Genomic DNA, 18,814 nt, shown 5'->3' on the forward strand with positions numbered 1-18,814 from the left:
ATATATTTATATATATATAAAATGAATATATATATATATATATATATGAATATTACACAGCTATAAAAATGACATCTTGTCACTTGTAACAGCATGGATGGACCTAGAGCGTATTGTGCTAAGTGAAATGTTACAGAAAGACATACGCCATACTATTTCACTTATACGTGGAATCTAAAAAACAAAATCAATGAACAAACACACCAGAAACAAACTCTTGAATACAGAGAACAAACTGATGGTTGACAGATGGGAGGAAGGTTAGGGGGATAGGTACAAAAGGTGAAAGGATCAAGAAGTACAAATTAGCAGTTATAAAAATGATATGGGGATGTAAAGTACAGCGTAGGGAATATAGTTAATAATATTGTAATAACTACATATGGTGTTAGATGGGTACTACTTATTGGGTGATCACTTTATAAGGCATATAAATATCTAATCATTATGCTATACACCTGAAACTAATGTAATATTGCACATTAACTGTAATTGAAAAAATAACTTTAAAAATTATTGAAATAAAAATGATGAAAAGTTTGTCTTCTTCCACAGAACCAAACATAATGAGTAACTACAATGAAAAATCAGAAGAGTTTTCCCTCAGATGCATTTTTTGCCACAGTAAAAATCAAGCATGTTCTCTCTCTCTTTCTTACAGAGCAGGTGACAGGCACATCCTGGTTGTTAGGGACAGCATGTTCTCATTCAGAGATATTGGTCTAGTTGTGATGTTGACATGGTAACAGCCAGGCTGGCAATTTGATCACACTAAATATTACCTGTTTGAATAAAGCGTAGTCCTGTTGTGTGGATAATGTTCATTGACATATAAGGAAGAAGATGAAATTGTGGTTGTCAAGGAAGCAGCTTCAAACAGGGATGGCGTGCTGGGCACCAGGTCTGGCCTGTGTCGGGATCCCAGCGCTGGGTAACAAAAGCAACACACACACTCATGAATCTCAGTAATAACCACTGTTTTCATGTCTGTAATAATTTAAACAAGCCAAAAGCATTCATTTTACATTCTAGGCTGCAAATTAAGTTACGAATTAACTGAGCTCCTCTGAACTGGAACATAAATATAAAATAGTTTCTTGTAACAGGTAAAACAGAAAGGAAATTGCATTAATTTACAAAATGGCTTACGAAAATGACGTTATGAATGTTCTTTTTAAAGCCTAATAAAGTGATTTACTGTTTCAAGAGATGACATAAAAAGCTCCGAGGAGCTTAAAGAGATAATTCAACAGAGATTAAAAGGATGATTGGCAAATGTATAAACAGACAGTGAACCTGCTTTCCTCTCCCCAGGATGTGCACATATCTGTGATTCTCAGTTCAGACCTATGAGCTAGTCTTTTTACGAGCCAGGAAACATGCTTCACAGACTGACAGCCAGCTATACCTTAGCCACGTCTGAGCCCACACATATCTTTGAACACTATCCACAGCACTTCCTGACATCATAATTTAACAGCAAGGCTGCCTTTTTAAAAAAGAGGAAACTCATTTCTTTTTTTAAATATGGAGGTGCCTATGAAAATCTCATCCAAAAGGCCTCCATCATCAGGAAAGCAGAATATTCAAGGCTGAGCGGCAGGCCAGGCCCACTCTCAGATTCTATGTGGATTCTTCTTCTTCTTTTTTTTGAGAGTTGAATCTAGGTCATTTTAAGTCAGCTTATCCTAAATTTTAGGCAAATTTACACCCATTATTGGCCTGTCAGAGATAGCCCTTTAATTAAAGGGCCAGTCACACAGATCAGAGCTTCTCTAAAAAGAGAGAACATTGTGGACATAGTAGGTGGACGAATCCCATCCTTAAAGTTCTACAGTTGGATTTGTGCTTTTTCTTTTTTTAAACCTAGGTAGATAGTCTGCTGTTGAATTTTTATTGAGATAGAATTGACATGTAACATTGTACTACTTTTAGGTGCACAACATAATGATTTGATATATATGCCTACTACAAAATGGTTAATATAATAATAGCAGTTAACACCCATCACCACTCATAGTTACAACATTTTTTCTTGTGATGGGAACTTTTAAGATCTGCTCTCTTAGCAACTTGCAAATAATATACAATACAGTATTGTTAACTAGTGTCACCAGGCTTTCCTGTGCAATCTCTTCAATCATTCCCCCAAACTAAACTAAAACAGACAATAATAAATACAATATAACTGGAAGGTGTTTCTGGTATTCTGTTATAGGCACAACAGACTCAACATTATGTATTTCAGGAAGTGTGTGTGAATGGAAACTGATCCCAACAGGCACTATCACGTGGGTGGAAGGTTTGGGACTTTGGATTTGAAGGGGTAGAGATGGAGAGATGGGGAGGTGGGGGTGAGGCATGGGGGCAATAGGAAGCGGAAGGGCTGGGTTCTGGGAGAGGAGACTGGACACACACTAAAATGTATGCGATGGTGCAGCTCTGCTTACGCTTTAGGTCAAAATATAGAACTGCCATTATGAATAACAGGCGATAATCTTATAAAAACATGAGTAACCGAAGTCTGCAGCATACACAAATTAGAAAAGCTTCAATTTAATGAGATAGCTGGCTAGCAATCTTCAACATACCTGATCCCACTTTCTCCTAAACTACAGAGAAAAATATGAAAACTCTCAATAATACTGAAAATTGGATCTGAAAGATAACAACACATCAGAGCCCAATGAATTACCACCAAACATAAGACAGATGAAGCTGAACTGAGAACTAGCACAGGCCCAGGTCTGGGACACAGCCAGCTGGCCGCTGTAAACCAGAGGTTCCCTGAGGGACAGAATACAGAAAAACGCTATCTGTCCAGGGACTTGGCCCAGGTCATACATCATCCAAACCCTGGGTAGCTGACCCCTCAGCCTCTTAGTAGGAGTATCTTTGAAGCAGAGAACTGTTTTTTTCACGCTCCTGTAGCCTTCAGTTGTTTTTGTTTTGTTTTTTTTTAACCTAGTGTGGTAGGCAGAATTCTAAGATGATCCCCAATGACCTACAGCCTTTGAGTGTGGGCGGAAACTGTGAATATGATGAGCTGTTACTACTCCTGTGATTATGGCATCCGACATGGCAAAAGGAACTCTGCAGATATAATTAAGGTTACTAATCAGTTAATTTTGAGTTGGTCCAAGGGGAGATTATCCAGGTGGGTCTGGCCTGCTCACATGAGCCCTTTAATTCTATGTCTCCAGGTCAGAGATGGTGATGTCAGAGGCTCAAAGTATGAGGTGGACTGACTTGGGAGAAATTCTAAGGATGAAGATGGAGGGGCAGCTTTGTAAGGAATGTGGATGGTCTTTAGGGCCCGAGTGTGGCTCTCAGGTGTCCCACAGCAAATAACACGGGGACTTCAGTCCTAGAACTGCAGGGAAATGAATTTTGCCAACAACATGATGAGCCTGGAGGAGGAGTCTTCTCCAGCATCTCCCAGAACATGGCCCCACTGAGACCTTGATACGCAGTGCCCAAAGAACCAAGGTTAGCCTTATTAGTCTTTTGACTTACAGAGCTGTGAGCTAATAAATGGAGGTTATGTTAGGCTGCTAACTTTCTGGTAATTGTTATATGGCGATAGAAAACTAACATAACTAAGATATACTGAGAATGACAGAAAACCAATGATTAAAAACTAGAAGGGAATTTGGTGATGACTCGGTGTGCTATGAAAAAGGAAGTCTCCAAATACAGTGCGCTATGAAAAGGCCAAACTTTGTAACAAACTTTGTGGAGGTAGAGAATTGTTGGAATAAACTTATTTAAAAATAGTATGCTGACATTTTCAAAGGGTATACTTAATAGGTTTTTCTTCGACTTTCAAAAACCTTCTCAGGTAAATTACTTTTCCATTTAAGCAATGGGTCCAAAAGTTTATGTGGAAAAAAAAAGAGCACACTGTGTGCACTACTCGCCACATCTTTAGACTTTCTGGATGCTAATATGTAGTGCATTTATTATCCAGTTTAATACCTGGACATACTGCTTTCATTTCAGAAGTCACATTGAGCATATCAGTGTGCTCAATAGTTTAAAAACAAGTTTTTCCTATTTCCCGGACTGCAGACACCTTGAGTTTTATAGGTGCGATAAGAAAACCAGACATGCGGGAGGGAGAGGGCAGCGCAGGGGTGGTTAGGGAAAGAGGGCGGATGTCTGCCAGGCTGGAGCCATCAATGCAGACAGGGGAGCAAGGGCAGATCTGGGTAAGAGTAGGTTTATAGGAAGACGAGAAAGAAGGAAATCTACACGGCCCATATGGATAAGTGGTGCAGAAGAAAACAGGAATAACACCCTATTCTAAAGACTCAGGAAGAGAAAACCCTGAGAAGAGTCATAATTTTCTACAGGAAGTAGAAGAAATTTGCAGGCAATGTTGGGATTGCCAAAAGAATATACTGATTAAAAAATCTAAAATGTCACTTCCTCTTCTAGGATTACAAGAGAAAAACCAAATGATCCACTCACTGGGTAGAGAAAAGTATTTGATAAAATTCAACCCTCATTCCTGATAAGAACTTTTTGGCAAGCGAGGAATAAAAAGGAACCTCCTTGACCTGATAATGGGTATCAAATAGAGCAAATGTCTTTCTCAACAGGGACACATTAGAAGCCTTCCCTCTAAAATGAGGGCAAGGCAAGGCTGCCCACAGTCACCACTTCTATTCATCGTTGTGCCAGAAGCCGTCGCCAGCACGTAAGAGAGGGAAAAGGAAGTGGGGGCTGCACAGTAGCAGCAACCAGCCAGGAAACCCAAGTCTTAAAAAGACACTATTGGAAAAGACAAAATACATATCTATGTCTATTACCGCTATCTTTATCTAAGAAATAAATCTAACAAAAGATAGGTATATATGGCATGCAAGGAGAAAATTATAAAACTGATTAAATTCATTAAAGAGGGCCTAAATAAATTGATAATTCATTGTTATATTGTGATTGCATGTATAATGTATATGTGTTTATAAGTATATAATATATATGTGTTTGAAAAAAATATATAAATACATGCACAGAACAAGGTCTAGTAGTAAAAACACCAAAATGTTCAGATCTGGTATCTTCAGGTAGTGGGATTACCGATCTTGTTTTTGAATATTTTACGATCTTCTAATTTATTTATACCAGAAACCATACATTGTTTATATGTTTTAAACATTTTATATTAACTGTGTCATACTGTAAATATCCTTTAAAAATTATTTAATGGACCCTATTTCTTAGAGCTGATATCTTGTAATTTTTCTACTGTGAGTTTACATTGCTTGTATAAATACAATAAAATCACAAGAACTCTTTCTTTCTTTCTTTTAAGTTACACATCTTTACCTTCTTCGTCAAGGCTGCTAAAACTTTGCCCTTCCGTCAGCAAATCCCGCTTCTCGTCCTTCCATTCCTGGCTCACTGAGGACACGACCTCCTGTGAGGTCGCCTTCAGGGCAGCGATGGAATTGCATCGTTTTTTAGAAGGTGAGGCTTTCAAAGCTGGACAGAAAGAGACAAATGAAGATACTTATTGTAAAACTACACCAATATTTCATTTTTTAAGAAGTTATTTATTCTTTGTTATTAACATGTCAGTCATTATTTGAGTGGAATGCAAGAAACTTAGCTTTATATACATGAGGAAAGGGAGATGAAATTGTGTTTTGGTAATATCATTTGTTCAAAATGACTTGACTTGAATCGGAATATCCTAGAATAAATTCCAGTGGAAATGTTTCTCTAGATTTTGAATTAATGGTCCTATTTGAGGTGAAATTCAAGTGGTTTATTGTTAAAGAATTATTTTCCCTTCTCCAAGTAATGTTTTTTTCACTGCTGGGTGGAAGCTGGGTGGGTTGGTAAACGCAGATGGTAAACTAAGGAGAATTCTCATGACCCTAGTTTTATTAACTTGGGACTGGGAATTTCTGACCATGCCAATGTTTAATCTTATACTCATGCTGCCCAATTTAGCCAAGTTACTTCCAGTTGCTTTTTTCTTGCAGTGACTTTCCACTGAAATTTCCTGCTCTTTTGGCCTTTTTTAAGTCACGGTTACGTCAGATGCATAATTCACTCCCGATCTTGGTCCAAACAGCATCCTACAATTTCAGAAGTGTGCTGCGAACCTGAACAAAGGCAAATATACTTTCCCACCAACCATGCTCACTGAAGGCTGTGACTTTACTTCTGATACATCAGGGGCTACTGCTTCAGTGCCCCTGGGCCATCCCTATCTTTATCCACTCTTTGCTGTAATCATTCTTCTTGGCTTACCATGTTATAGAATTTCCTTGGTGGATGGGGGGACAGGAAGTTGAGGCTTGCTTATGTGTTTCCCTGAAGCTATTTTTGGCAGTGTCTCTCCTCCTTTGGGGGTCTGCATGTAGGGGTAACCTGACAACAGATGTGTTGCTATAACTGTGTTTGGCCTTGGGAATCTCAGAACATAGATTACGCACTCATCTGGGGCATTCCCATAGGCAGCTTGCAAGGACTTTATTGGAAAAGGACTTTGGGACACACAAATGTGGGAATAGAGGGCAAACTCTTCACTTAAAGGGAAGGGACAGCTTGTGTGTCCCATGAGGAGTCTTATCATCATCATCATATCACCGTTATAAACAACTTTTGTAGAAGGCTTTAGAGTTTGGAAGCCAACGTTCACATTCCATATCTCAAACTATCCCCATGGCTGTCTGAGGGAGATAGGCCCTTTTAGAGGTCCAGGAACAGAGTAGAAACATGACTTGCTCAAGGTCACAGGGCTAGAAACCATGAAACCCCAGGTGTCTTCCTTTTTTCTTAAGTTACTTAATTGGGCGTTCATTTCCTAGCTCATTTAGCATTCTATTTTCTGGTTAAAATGAAGGGAAAAGTATAAAACTGGAGTTTGTTTTTCTCTGAGGGGAGCAGATTTTGAACATGTAAAAACTGATCAAAATGGATTTTAATGATAAATAAGTGGCACAAATAAATCACATTTTCCTTAACTTCTCACCCTATCAATGCGGTGGTTACGCCTGCTTTACAGGCCTGAAGTAATATCCCAGACACTGGCTTTTGCTTTAATACTCTATCTGCTAATTTTTATAAATCCCCAACTCTGTCTCACAACGCAATATTTTAAAACTTCTAAGTCAGAGGATCTTAGCTGTGATCCAGGGACCACTAGGAGCCCCCAAGACCTTCTTAGAAGGCCTGCAACATTAAAACTATTCTCATAATAATATTAAGACATTATTTGCTTTTCTCACTTCCATTCTCTCATGAGTTCTCTAGTGCTACATGACTGGTAATATCACAAGTTGAATTCAGCAGCAGGCATGAGACCCCCTAGATGTCTTCTATTGAGCAAGAATTAGGGATATGAAAACATATAAAGTAATGATGCTCTTATCACTCTAAAGTATTTGTTTGCAAAATAACTTAAAAATAAAATGAAAAAAACTATTTTTCATAGTTACTTTTTATTTTAAAATTTAATGAAAAATAAAAATTATTTTTCATAATTACTTTTTACTTAAAAATTTCTTACTTTAAAATTGACATATGTTAACGTGCATTTTTATTGTTTCCTTTTAAGAATTAATGAATAGTTAAAGTTTTCCTCAATTTTAAATTCTAATATGTTAAATGTAGATAGATATTAACCCACATAAATAAGAGTATAAAGTGATATTGAGAACAAAAGGTCTGAGAATTGCATGGTTCTTAGGTCAATAGTAAGTCTCTAAATAGAGGAGCAGTTAGGATCAAAACAATGTTGACAGCATCAAAAACAAAAAAACAAACAAAAAAAGTGAATGAGTGGAAGACATCCAGAGAACTGTATGTACTTGTCGTTCATACTGGAGCAAAGGCCATGAGTCTAGAAAAATAGCTCTTTGCTCATTATCAGCATCACAAACAATGAGGAGCAGGGAGGACCCCAAAGCAAACCCCTGCCAGGAGCACATGACACATTCAGAAAGAATTTACTTTTCTCTCCAATGGTGAATCTTCCTTAAAGGAGTTATCAGGGCCTTAGCCAGCATCAGAGGACTCAAATCTTGGGGAAATTGAGCGCCTCAGGGGTTTCTCTTGATGGGGGGAGATCTCAAAAGATGGTTTGGGTTACCGGTTACTTTCTTTTGTGCCACAGAAACTCCAGGATTTGTCCTTGGCTAAACAATGTCTGGGGATAGGTATCCCACGTCCAGGCCCAGCCTTATGTCCTATCACTCAACTACCTCCACGCTTTACTGTTTTCCAGCTCACTTTTGTGCCATTCCCTGTACCTACCCCAGGGCCTTTGTATATGCTGTTCCTGCTCCTCGAGGCGCCCTTCTTGCCTTTTTTTCTAATAAACACTGACTTATATTTTCAGGACTTAGCTTAAATAGCCTTCTCTCTGTGAAGCTCTCTGTTGGAAGAATTGGTCTTATTTCTCTCTGTGTACCTATAACAGTGTAGGCAAAACACTATTCTCAATGGCTTTATTACATTATAAATCTGTAAGATGTTTCATCCCTGACCTTAAACAGACTTTCTATATTATTAATGCTTAGCATAGTACCAGGTATGTAATAGGCGCTCAAATGTTGGTTGAATGAACGCATTATTGTCCTAAAATCTTAGGACAGTTGATTTCTAAAAAATTAATGTACTATTGTAGTCATTTCAGGAAACTAAATTTTAGGACATTAGACATATTATCTGAGTAGAGAATTTTAGTAAGGTTCCAAAATTATGATGACTAATATTTCCAGAGGGATTTATTGGGTTTTGCAGACAATATTACATTGGCAGTGTGACTCAATTCTGGATAGAGATGAATGGATTTAAGAAGGTTAAACAAACTGATTTGAAAATAAAGAAACTTGAAGATCAGGTACTGTTTTCTTGGGGATTGAGTTAGGCATTAAGAGCTTTAAGTTAATCACAGCTGATAAGACATCTTGAAGTTGTAGTTTAACTTGTCAATTTTACTAATTAAATTGCTATGCTTTGAAATGCTGGTAGTAGATGAAAAGTCCATTCACTTGTTCACTTACTCATCAAATAAGGATTGGGTGCCTACTAAGTGTCAGGAAATGTGCCAGGTGCTAGGAATAGTCACTACTTTTACAGAACTCAAAGTCTAGTGGGGGAAACAGAAAAACAGCTTATTATGGCAGAGTACGGTTAAGTTCTCTGGCAGAAGCATCATCTAAACTAAGACCTGAAGGAAGACCACAGGTAGGATGGAGAAAGAGCTGCAGGCAAAGGGACAAGAATGTGAAGAGACGTGGAGTCAGCCCGGACCTGGAACGTCTGGGGTATGTGAAAGGGGTTCAGAGCTGCAGGAGCCCAGAGGAGAGGGAATGGCATAGAACGAGGTGAGACAGATGTCACGTGGGAGGAAAAGAAAGGTCATATCACAAAGGGACTCAGAAGCCAAATCAAGGACTTTGTGTACTAGGGGATCCATGGAAGTAAAAAAAGAAATTAATCCTGGAATGCTTTTAACAGGTAATTCGCAAGAGAATATTTATATTTTAAACTGATCCCTCTGGCTGCAGTGTAAGGAGAAGAGATTAACTACGAACACAACTGGAGGCAAGAGACCAATGTGGGGCCACAACTGTACGGAAAAACCCTCAAAAGCACAAGCGCGGCGCGCACACACACAGTGGTTGAAAGAAGGGGATGAATGCTCAGTGTTTCAGAGAGAGATAGGTGTTGGTAAGTGAGTGCACATGGGTGGTAAGGAAAAGGAAGGAATCAAAGCTTGCCGCGAGGCCCGCATTCCTGGTTTGCATAACTGAGCAGGTGGCAGGGGCCTTCAGTGAGGTGTGCACTCAGGAAGTGAGGCAGGTTCTGGAACAGGGAGCAGTCGAATTTAACTGTGAGCACGTGAGCTTGTAGAATTTGGTGGACAGGAAGTGAAAAAGTTGGATAGGCAAAGGGGTTTGTTGGAGATGTGGGGAGTGAGTTATAAGAATTCAGGTGGTAATGGGAGACTGAAAAATCATGCAGAAAGAGCTGACTAAGGAGGAGAGACAAAGCTGGAGCTTAGACGCTTGGGAACACGCACACGTAAGGGTCAGGCAGAGATGAGAACTGCCGAAGGGGCCCCAAGGGGGAGCAGGAGAGGCTGGGAGGGAACCAGGACGGTCCTCAATCATGAAAAGACAAGTGGAGGAAATCTCGCTCAGAGGGCTGACATCAGCAGTTTCAAATACTGTAGTTTTAAGACAAGACTCAAAGTTACTCAGTGCCTTAAGCAATGACTGTTGATAATCTCGGGAAGAATATTTCAGTGCGGTGGTGGGGTCAAAAGCCAACTGGAGTGCCCAGAAGAGTGACAGAAATAAGGAAGTGAGAGAGCAACTGGGTCCAATTCTCCAATAATGGGACTGCAAAGGGTGAGAAAGATGTACCAGAAGCTGGAAGGAGATGTAGATTTGAGGGGGGTTGTATTTAGAATGAACAGTTTGAAGGCTGAAACATGGACCCGGAAGAGAGAATAAATGGCTAGAGAATGGTACCTTGAAGTGGAGGTAAACTCTAGAACAATCTGTTGTGGACAGTAAGGAGAAAGTGGGGCCCAGCATACAAGTTATGACCCACCCCCTTCCCAGGCTCCACTTCCCTGTACTAGGTGCTGGGGCTATAGCAGTGAGTTTGCATCCAAGTGAAGGAGCCAAACAGTGAGTAAGACAAATAAGTGAAATCTACAGAATGTTAGACAGAGATGTGTTAAGGAAGAAGTAAAGCAAGAAAGTGGATGCAGATAACCTTTTCTACTGTGGCACAGCTATAAGCATTATCATTACTGTCCATGCAATAAGAAAAATGATAAAGTGTTTGAATGTGCTTAGAAGCAGAAAGATTTTATTCAATAAATGGTACTGTGACCACGGTTAACTACTTGGGGGAAAACAAGGTTAGCACTACCTTGTTTTTCATCAATATTATATTGATTTAAAAAATAAAAACTAACTTATAAATAGTAAAAGAAAAGTATGAGTGAACATTTATCTGATTCCTCAATGGTGAAGTACTTTGTAAACATAAGAATGATTAAGAAAACAATTCCATTTATAACATTGAAAATACTTAAGAATAAATTTAACAAAAGCGTAATGTTTGTCCTCTGAAAATGACGAAACACTGATGAAATAAATTAATGAAGTCTTAAATATAAAGAAAGACATCCATGGTGAAGGAATGGAAGACAATATTGTTAAGACGGCAACACACCTTAATCAATCTACAGATTCAATACAAGCTTTATCAAAATACCAGCTGCCTTTTTTTCCCCCCAGAAATCGACAAGCTGATTCTAAAATTCACAGAGAAATCCAAGGGATCCAGAATAGCCAAAACACTTTCGAAAAACCACTCACACTTTTGAAGGGTTCATGCTCTTGATTTCAAAACTTACAATATAGCACAGGAGCAACTGAGGTAGTATGGTAATGGTATAAGGACAGGCATACAGATCAATGGAAAAGAACTGAGAATCCAGAAATAAACCCTAACGTTGGTGGACAACTGATATTCGACAAGGGAACAAAGATAATTCAACTGGGGAAAGAAGAGGCTTTTAAACAGAAGGTGCTGGGACAACTGGATATCCACTTGCAAAAGAATGAAGTTGAACCCAATCTCAAACCACATTCTTAAAATTAAATCAATATTTTTAAGCCATAAATCTAAGAACAGAAACTGTGTCCAGATATATAAATTCTTACAACTCAACAATAAAGAGACAAATAGCCCAGCTAAAAATGGGTAAAGGATTTGAACAGACATTTCTCCAAGGAAAATATAGTCAATAAGCACATAAAATGTTCAACATCATTAGTGATTAAAGAAATAGTAATAAAAACTACAATGAGATACCACCTTACACCCACTAGGATGTCTAAAATAAAAGTCAGACATTAACCTATATTGGGAGGATGTAGATAAATTGGATCCCTTGTATGTTGTTGGTGGGATTGCAAAGTGATGTAGCTGCTTTGGGAGTTTGGCAGTTCCTCAAAATGTTCAATGGAGTTACCGTTTGATCTAGCAATTCTACTCCTAGGTATATATCCAAGAGAAATGAAGACATATGCCCATATAAAACCTTGTACATGAATGCTGATAACTGCATTATTCATAACAGCTAAAAACAGAAACAATGCAAATATCCCCCCACTAATGAATGGATAAACAAAATGTGATATATCCATAAAATGTGATATTATCGAGCAACAAAAAAGAATAAAGTACAGGACGGCTAAACCTTGAAAACAATATGTTAAGTAAAAGCAGCCAAATACAAAGGGACACATACTACATCATTCCATTTACACAAACCACCCAGAATAGGCAAATCCACAGAGACAGAAAATAAATTAGTAGTTGCCAGGGGCTGGGAAGAAGAGGGAATGAGCATGACTGCTAATGGCTATGAGATTTCTTTTTGGGATAAAGAAAGTGTTCTAAAATAAGACAGTGGTGATGGTTGCACAACTTTGTGAATATACTAAGGATCAAATAATTGTATACTTGAAAAGGGTAAATTTCACAGTATGTGAATTATATCTCCATAAAGATGTTATAAAAAGAGATTAAACATCAAAATAGAAAAAAAGTCAACAGATTTGACGACTTGAGAAGCAAAATACTTGTTACATTAAAAACATGATAAACAATAAAAACGGGGACGATGTGCAACACATAACATAGTTCATGGAAGTGAAGATGCCACTGATTGAACCACTGATTCCTATACAGCCAAGGAAGCAAACCTCCCAAGATGGGGGTTCTCACGGAGGAGTCTCACTAAAGCTGGACGCCAAGGCCACATCCTCCCTAAACCAACCAGGGCACAGGAGAGTCATGTTTTTCCACCTTGGGGTAAATAGGCCACAAGCTGTTATTCAGACAGGCCTGCAAGCTAAATAAACACTATCTTATGGTCCATCTTAGGCAAAATACATAAATAAATACAACAAAACCCCTTAGAGGATTTACTTTAATTGGTCTCAATTTGAGACCAATTTTAAGATAGCACAGAGATAGTTGAATGTGAAACAAAAGTTTTTCCTAGAATAAAAAAGATTTTAAAAGGATTGATATTTTTAATATGTAGAACTCATATAAATCATTTGGAAAAATAATAAACACCTAGTGTAAAGGAGCAAATGCCACAAAGCTCAATTCTCAAAGGAATGACAAATGTCTAATAAACATGAATAATGGTTGAACTTCACCAGTACTTAACAAATACAAAAATAAAACAACCAGATAACATTTTTCACTTATCAGAGTAGCATATTTTAAAAAGAATAATTCTGGCTGAGGGTTAGAAGGGTTCAGCCTCTTTTGGACGTCTACAGTGGTATCATCTATCTCTGCAGTTGCGTGCATTTTAACTCCCCAGTACTCCTTTCTTAAGTGTATCCTAAAATAATAATCATAAGTTTGGACATAAAATTGATCTGAAATGATGTTCATAAAATATTAGTTGGAAATAGAAAAAGGAGAAACAATTCAAATGTGCAATAATGAAAAATAGTGAAAGAGATCATGGCATACCCATATAATTTTAATGTTGTATCACAATTTTACTACACATCTATATTTTTATTGCAATTTTAAATGGTATCTTTGTAGAATATACAATCATATGGGAAACAATGTTATATAAAATATAAAGAACATACATAAAATTCTACACAAAGCACAGGCATAAACATTGATAAGAAGAATATCAAAATATTAATAGTGGATATTTCTGGATTGTGGGATATCAAATAACATACATGGTTTTCTGAATCTTTTTGTAGTTTCTAATATTTCTACATTGAAAGGTTTTTACTGTCATAAAAATTAAATCAAAATGGGTTAAAGACCTAAATGTAAGACCTGAAACCATAAAACTCCTAGAATAGAACACAGGGAAAAAAGCTCCTTGCCATTGGTCCTGGCAACAATTTTTTGGATATGGCAACCAAAGCAAAAGCAATAAAAGCAAAAATAAATAAGTGGGACTACATCAAACTTAAAAGCCTCTGAACAGCAAAGGAAACAATAAAAAAAGTGAAGAGACAACCTCTGGAATTTGAGAAAATACTTGCCAACTGTATACCAGCTAAAGAGTTAATATCCAAAGTATATAGGGAACTCGAATAACTCAATATAGCAAAAACCCAAATAATCTAATTAAAATGGGCAAAGGACCTGAATAGACATTTTCCAAAGAAGACACACAAATGGTCAACAGGTAGATGAAAAGATGTTCAACATCACTAATCACCAGGGAAATGCAAACCAAAACCACGAGATACCATCTCACACCTGTTAGAATGGTTATTAACAAAAAGATAGGAGATAAGTCTTGGCAAAGATGTGAAGAAAAGGAAACCCTCTGCCCTGTTGGTGGGAATGTAACTGACACAGCCACTGTGGGAAATAGTGTGGAGGTTCTTCAAAAAATTAAAAATAAAACTGCCATATGATCCAATTCCACTTTTGGATATATATCCAAACAAAATGAAAGCATTATCTTGAAGAGATATCTACCCTCCCAAATATGTTGCAGCACTATTTACAGTAGTCAAGACACGGAAACAACCTAAGTTTCTACTGACAGATAAATGGATAAACAAAACGTGATACACACGCACATAGCATTGAAAATAAGGAAATCCTGCCATTGCCACAACATGGATGGATGTTGAAAGCATATGCTAAATGAAATAAGTCAGACAGAGAAAGACAAATACTGTATGATCTGACATATACGTGTCTTCTAGGATAGTTGAACTCGTAGAAACAGAGTAAAAGAGTGGCTGTGGGGGGATGGGTGAAATGGGGTGATGCTGTCAAAGGGTATCAACTTCCAGCTATAAGACAAAAAAACTTGGGGACTCTAATGTACAGTATGGTGACTATATTTAACAATACTTTATTAAATAGTAGAAAGTTGCTAAGAGAGTAGATCTTGAACATTCTCACCACACACACAAAATTTGTAATCATGTGAGGTGATGGATGTGTTAAGTAACTTAACTGTGATAAGCATTTTGCAATACATATATGCATCAAATCAGCACATCGCACACAACCTTACACAATGTTATATGTCAATTATATTTCAATAAAGCTGGAAAAAATTAAAAGACTTAAGAAAGTAGTTTACTTTCATGAACAGAAAACCCCAACAAATATTATAAGAAAAATCTGTTATATAAATATATAATATGAACATTCTACTTTTTCAGGTTTGTGCGGCTAAATTGCTATGTTTTGGTTTATATAATTAGACCACAGGATACCTAAATGATAAAACTACATGTAATGATAGGGTTATTTTTTTTCCTTTTCACATAGTTTAAAAACTTACTACATGAGTGATACATATCCATTGTAGAAAGTTTAATAAATACTGATGTAAGAAAAAGAAAACCTATATAAACCCACAATTCAGAATAACTGTTAGCTTTGGGTTTAGTTTGCTCTTCTTGTTCCTCCCTAATGGTTCAAGTTAGGCTATGGATCTGAGATGTTTCTTCTTTTTTAATGTAGGCATTTACGGCCTTCACAGCACCCCATGTTTTTAGTGTGTATATCTTTGTTTTCATTCATCTGTAATTTTTTTCTAATATCCCTGTGCTTGCTTCTTTGATATATTGGTGGGGTGTTATTCAATTTTCATATATTTGTAAACTTTCCAGTTTTTATTTATTGGTTCCATTATGATTAGAAAAAAAGAGAAGGGGATTAAATATACAAATCTAGTTATAAAAGAAGTCACAGGGATGTAACATACACCACAGGGAATATAGTCAATTGCACGGGGCCGTTTTGAGTGGTATCAGGGACTATAGTCCTGTGGGGCCTGGGAGAGGACCCGTAAGCCTGGAACAGGTAATGCTGTTGATGGGCAGGACCCGATAATAGCTCCGAGGGTCCCCGGCGGGGAATCAGGCCTAGAAGTAAGTTACACCCCTTGAAGCACGCTTTGTTTCTCCCTCAAGCTCTGTTAATCTTATACCAGGTAACCAGCTCAGGGCTGGGAAAGAAATTTATAAAACTCCTGGACCAAATCCCATCTGGCACCATAATGTTTGCTCACCTTGGAGCCAAGCAATTCGGTGTGTCCCTGCCATTGTCTTTTTTAAACATCACCTATTCCCTATAAACTTAAGTTACTGATGTAATTAGATTACCTATACATTCCTGCTACCTGTTTCTCGCTTGTAACCTTCTCAATAAAAGCCATTGAGCACAGGGGCTTGGGGCATTCTCCTTGAGAGAGAATCACCTTCCCGTTTCCTTCCCCATTCCAGACAGGCAAGTGGTGTCTGGAACGACTCTTTCTCCCATCCGTGGCGCATCGGGGGACTCTGCGGGCCAGAGTCCTCCATAGTCAATAGTATCATAATAATTATATATGGGAACAGATGGTTACCACACTTACTGTGGTGATCACTTCGTAAGGTATAAAAATGGTGAATGCCATTCTGTTGTACACCTGAAATTAATCTATTATTATATGTCAACTATAATTAAAATAGATTTTAAAATAAGCTTCTTTGTATAATATCAATCTTTTTTACTTTTTAGATTTTTTCTCCTTTTTATTGAATTTATTGGGGTGACACTAGTTAACAAAATTATACAGGTTTTGGGTGCACGATTCTACAACACATGGTCTGTACACTGTATTGCGTATTTACCACCCCAGGCCTAGACTTGTCCATCACCATTTGTCCCTCGTAAGAGCAATATCCGCCCTGCTCCACCTCCTGTCGCCTTCTCTCCCTCCTAGCAATCGCCACACTGTTGTTTAATTTTTTATATTTATTGAAAGTGTTTTGTGATCTAACATGGTCTGTCCTGAAGAGTATGTCATGAGAATAACCACTACTACCATTTTTATATATCCTATCAGAACTTTGTCATGCATTTAGGTATGCAGACCATCAAGTATTTATAAGTGCGAATAAATCTGTAAGGACTAAATGTTCCTTCCATACATCATTTATGTTTGTTGTATATGATTCCATTATTTGATTGTACCAAAATATATTTAACCGACATATTATAGGGTTGAACATTTAGTCAGTTTCTAAATTTTTCCACTAAAATACAGGACTTTAGTGATTATGACATCAGTCAATACTTGACTGGGACACCGACAATAATGACTATGTGGTTCCTGCGTTTGGCAAACAAATAATCTAAACTCTTCCAATAAAACCTTGCAAAGATACACAGAGTGAAATCAGCATGGAAATGTTAAAAGTAAAAAAAAAAAATTCGTAAGAATATTACCTTGAATTTTCTTGAAAACTCTGGAGTTCATAAACTTTAGAAATCTGTCTGCATAAAAGCTCGGTCTATGAACTGAAACAGTGTCCTGAAAAGACAAATCAGGGATCACAGGTTTATCTCTCAGATGGTTCAAGCCAGAAGAGCTGTGCACCTGGCATTCTGTTAGCCCGTGCCCTTGCCCAGAAGGCGTGGACGTCGAGAGCCAGGCAAGAGCAGTGTCCTGGGTCCTGCAGGCCCCAGGAGCTGGGCTGGGGTAGGAGGCCCCAGATTCAACCTGAGCAAAGATTCTAGATACTCAGGATGAAATAAAGCATTAAGAGGGGCAGGTGAGAGACACAGCAAAGAGATCCTGCTTTATAAACCCAAACGACTAATCCTTATTCTATTGTGTGCCATGGGGGGGCTTTTAAATTCTTTTTTATGTACAGCCAGCCAGTGCCTCAAGTCATCTGGGATGGAGGGTTAACACTTTCAGTCAGGAACAGAAATTGAGGACATAAACAAGCAAAACCACCCCAATGTAAGAGTGACATCAGCTCCCCCTCCCCCTGCCCAAAAAAAAAGAGAAAAAGTGTGCTGGTTTAATCTCCCAGTACGAAGTGCATAGACATTGGGAAGATTCCTAGGAGACAAGGCGGACTGATGACCCCATTACACTGAATTATCTACTGATTAGATTGAATTGCACTTAAATTGTTAACTCAATTCTTTCATGCTTGGTAGGAGTCTTTAAAACTGAAGGGTAATGTTACTATAAATCCAGAAAAGGAAATGGATGAAGGAGTTAATTCTGTACATTTTTCAGTATTTATTTACTATCCAAGGTAAATATTTTAGAAATAGTATATTTGCTTATATCATGCTCCATTTTGATTCCAGATTTGTGGATTCCAATTAGAAAATTTCTAAAAATCTGTTTAGATACTACCAGGTGTCTGCAGTGGGTTTGGAAGAAAAAATACACCTCGGACCAAAGGTTGAGAGACTTGGTGCTGGTGTTCGCTCTAACTTCAAAAGCTGTGTGATCGTGGACACTGGGTGTCTGTGTTTATTCATCTGTAAAACAGGGTGTTAACCTACAGCACAATGTAATCTTGCAGTCAGCACAGCATGAAGGACGCTGGACAGAGGAACCCTCTTTGGCCAAGTTGTAATGGTCCTTGGACTCTCAGTGGTGCTGTCCACGTGGTGGGAAACTTCCCTCTGGTTTCACAGGCCCTTTCCCCAGTATTCAAGCAGCTCCTGTCTGAAGTGGACACATATTCCCAAAAGCACAGGAATTTCAAAAAATCTTAGGGTGCAGGATGATTAAGGCTCAGCCCTGCCTTCTAAGAGGAGTTGGATTGTGGTTCTCTTTGGTATGAAGAAACGTTGTTTAAATAAGAGGCACGTTTGTTAACAGACAATAAGTCTTAATTACTGCTTACAATTTCACAAGTATATAATCAGCACAGACAGTGTCTTAAAAAAGCCAACACCAAAAAAGAAGATATGTTTTAACTAGAATAAGGTGGGGCCTCTC

At 38.0% G+C, this 18,814-nt stretch overlaps 1 protein-coding gene across 2 annotated transcripts in view; it reads right to left on the reverse strand.

The window, feature by feature from the left end:
- Positions 1 to 18,814, reverse strand: part of PIP5K1B (phosphatidylinositol-4-phosphate 5-kinase type 1 beta) — a 313,112-nt gene that overhangs the window by 75,720 nt on the left and 218,578 nt on the right. For both annotated transcript variants that reach the window (XM_054583051.1, XM_054583052.1), the window contains 3 exons: positions 17,293 to 17,377; positions 5,335 to 5,490; positions 783 to 927 (listed from right to left, as the gene is read on the reverse strand). In XM_054583051.1, coding sequence (XP_054439026.1) covers positions 783 to 927; positions 5,335 to 5,490; positions 17,293 to 17,377 — 386 coding nt within the window. The remainder of the gene's footprint in view (positions 1 to 782; positions 928 to 5,334; positions 5,491 to 17,292; positions 17,378 to 18,814) is intronic.

The sequence above is a fragment of the Pteronotus mesoamericanus genome, unplaced genomic scaffold (genome assembly GCF_021234165.1).
Source record: "Pteronotus mesoamericanus isolate MK-2021 breed Mesoamerican mustached bat unplaced genomic scaffold, CSHL_Meso_final contig_73, whole genome shotgun sequence".
In the NCBI taxonomy this organism is placed as follows: Eukaryota; Metazoa; Chordata; class Mammalia; order Chiroptera; family Mormoopidae; genus Pteronotus; species Pteronotus mesoamericanus.